The sequence below is a fragment of the Panthera onca genome, chromosome C1 (assembly GCF_046562875.1).
Source record: "Panthera onca isolate mPanOnc1 chromosome C1, mPanOnc1 haplotype 2, whole genome shotgun sequence".
NCBI lineage: Eukaryota > Metazoa > Chordata > Mammalia > Carnivora > Felidae > Panthera > Panthera onca.
Genome location: NC_138346.1, coordinates 114,538,006 through 114,541,114, shown reverse-complemented (window position 1 = coordinate 114,541,114; position 3,109 = coordinate 114,538,006). Strand labels below are relative to the sequence as shown.

General features: G+C 47.3%; 1 protein-coding gene across 1 annotated transcript; it reads left to right on the top strand.

The window, feature by feature from the left end:
• The first annotated feature begins 407 nt into the window (after positions 1–407).
• KPLCE (KPRP N-terminal and LCE C-terminal like protein) lies at positions 408–1,160 on the top strand. Its single transcript, XM_060623205.1, has one exon. The coding sequence runs from the start codon at positions 408–410 to the stop codon at positions 1,158–1,160; it is 753 nt and encodes a 250-aa protein (XP_060479188.1).
• The last annotated feature ends 1,949 nt before the right edge of the window (positions 1,161–3,109 follow it).

The following is a 3,109-nucleotide window of genomic DNA, read 5'->3' as shown; positions in this document are numbered from 1 at the left end:
TGGCCTGGCAGGAGGGAATAGGGAAGCCAGTCTTGAGAGAACTGGTGGTAAGGGAAAATCACCCGGGCAAGAATTACCCAAGGAGAATCTATAATGCAGTCACCAAAGTGAGTAAGAGAGGAGGCTTGGAAAATTGGGTAGAAACATACATCACTCCTCCCACCTCTTCATTTTCCACTGTGGAAACTGAGGCACACAGCCAGGCACAGGCAAAAAGCTAAACAAGATGCTTGGCTCTCAGTCCAGCATGTGTTAGGTCTGGGTGCTTGTGACCTTCTCTTTTTGAGAAGCCTTTTTGGCTTCCACTTACAGACCCTTCTATTCAAAGGGGATGCTGTGGATTTCCCTGGGAACCTTCCTAGTTCTGATGAGACCTTTCTTTTCAGATTTTGCAAAGCCACAGGAAGATGTGTGACCAGCAGAAGCAGCCACAGTTCCCCCCATCTTGCGTGAAAGGCTCAGGATTAGGAGCTGTGCAGAGTACTAAAGGTACCTCTGTGAAAGGCCCAGCTCCATCCCAGACTCAAACCTGCATGAAATGCCCAGCTCCATGCCAGACTCAAACCTATGTGAAACGTGTAACTCCTTGCCCAACCCAAACCTATGTGAAATACCAAGTGCCATGCCAGACTCAAACTTATGTGAAATATGCAGCTCCTTGCCAGACATATGTGAAGTGCCCAACTCCGTGTCAGACAACCTATGTGAAGTGCCCAGCTCTGTGCCAGACGTATGTGAAGTGCCCAGCTCCGTGCCAGACAACCTATGTGAAGTGCCCAGCCCCCTGTCAGACCCAGACGTGCTATGTACAGGGCCCTTCTTCTGGCCAGACCTACTACGTTCAGGCTCCCACAAGTGGCTTGGCCATGTCGTGCTGCACCCCTGACCCATCCTCTGCTCCCAGTTCCACCAGCTACTGCTGTCTGGCTCCCCAGACCTTCGGGGTGAGTCCCCTGAGACGCTGGATCCAACGGCCCCAGGACTGCAACTCAGGATCATCTGGCTGCTGTGAAGATTCTGGGTGCTGTAGCTCCGGGTGCTGTGGCTCTGGGTGCTGTAGCTCCGGGTGCTATGGTTCTGGGTGCTGCTGTTTGGGAATTATCCCTATGAGGTCCCGAGGTCCTGCATGCTGTGATCATGAGGATGACTGCTGCTGTTAAATACAGAATGGCCCTGCTCTACCTTCTGGAACCTTCACCAGCCTCTGGCCCCCTCCCTGTATTCCTGGTGATGTAGAATCTCACTGCTTCACCATGCACTGTGCTTCTCTATCAAGGCAGCCTGCCAGAGTTAGCGCACCCCCAAACTTTGGCAAGAATAAAGCTCTGAATGCAATTCACAGTGACATCCTGTGTATTTGGTCCATATTTATGCTTTTCTATCAGAAAGTCTTCCTCTTGCTTCTCAACAAAGGGAAAGGTCTGTACAGATATGAACAAGCCTACCAAGCTGCTGCAATCCCAGCCTGGGATCCTGAGTATTCTAGAATTCTGCTAATAAACTTCCCTGTGCAAGTTAGCTGGAGATTTGGGGGTTGGGGGGTGCCTCTTTCCTTCCCTCTGTTGAGGAGAGGATCTGGCCATGCTGAGGCCCTTATGGCAGCATGATTGCTATATGTAAACTCAGGGTTCAGTTTTCTGGATGTTGAAAGCCTGTGAAATCAGATCTTCTCAGGAGCCTCATGATGATGCCCCTGCTTCTGTGCGAGTGGCTCTATGGATTCCATTTTCTTATCTGATGTGCTTGCCCTCCTGCAGCCACAGGGTCAAGATCTGAGGGAAAGGGTGAGGACTCCCCTGAGGCCATGTTGGCCTAGGAAACACCCCTGGTAGTGAGTGAGACGTTGTCAAGAGGAAGGAGAGCCTTTTGGCATAAGCATCTGGGTCTCGGTCCAGACACCCTTCCTCATGAGCACTTCTTCCATTACTTTGTTGACTCTGGAGGGTTGGGGTAAACTTTTATAACTAGAGATCGTAAACCCACACATTAAAAAGTAGGTAGGGGGTTAGTGCTGTTCAAAGCAGCTTCACAAGTCCTGGTGAATGAGCAGAAGAGGTAGCATGTTTGGTGAGTATGTAAATGAACATTCCAACAAGAGCTGGGGACCTTGGGTTTGTTTCTAAGCAACCTCTGTTGGGTTGCTCTGGACCACTGGCATAAAGTCATCTGGACAACTGTGCTGCCTTTGAACATCTAAGTCACCCATGGTCTCCCAAATCATAACCCATCCCTCAGCCAAACCCACTGCAGCCCAGTCACTGAGCCCAGTGGTCTCCTCTTACAGCACTGAGTGGCTCCTGCAGTGTTGGAGGTCCCTGAGCTGCTCCTTCAGCAATGAACGTGGGAATGCAATGCTTTGTATTTATTAATTAACAATAAGGTAAATAGAATGAGCTTATGTATACATTTGAATAGTACATTTGATGCCTGAACCATGCAGGGGTTAGGGGCCTTGATCCCCCACACCATCAAAATTTCACACTTTTGACTCCCCAGAAAGGTAACTACTAGTAGCCTTCTGTTGACCAGAAGCCTTACCGATAACATAAACAGTCAATTAACACATATTTTGTATATTATGTGTATTCTATCTTGTATTCTCATAATAAAGTCAGCTAGAGAAAAGAAAGTGTTATTAAGAACATCATAAGATAGAGAAAATACATTTATTATATTGTATTTATTGAAAAAAATCTACATATAATGGGACCTATGAAGTTCAAACCCATGTTGTTCATGGGTCAGCTGCACGACATTTATAGATAAAAAATAAGTTACTTTTTAACTTCTAATTCCACTCTCTTTTCTAAGGATGGCTATACTGAGTTTGGATTAAGTCTTTGTCTAGCGCCCAGTGGTCCAATGTATGCAGACAATGGGTGGCATCCTAAAAGCCTAGCCCAACACTTATTGTAGGGAATCCATTTCATAACTCATATTTCTAAAACTCCTACTTTCTCTCCTCTTGAATTATCCCATATCCTGAGCACAGATGCTCAAGATTCCCTCACTGAACACCCCCAAATACTCTCTAACATCCAGAGTGGTTTCTTTTGTCTCTTTCTCCCTTGCCACCCCCTTCCCCACCCCCAAATCATGTTTTATCCTG

Coding starts and splice junctions, on each gene's coding strand:
- KPLCE (XM_060623205.1), top strand. CDS start 408: ATGTGTGACCAGCAGAAGCAGCCACAGTTCCCCCCATCTTGCGTGAAA.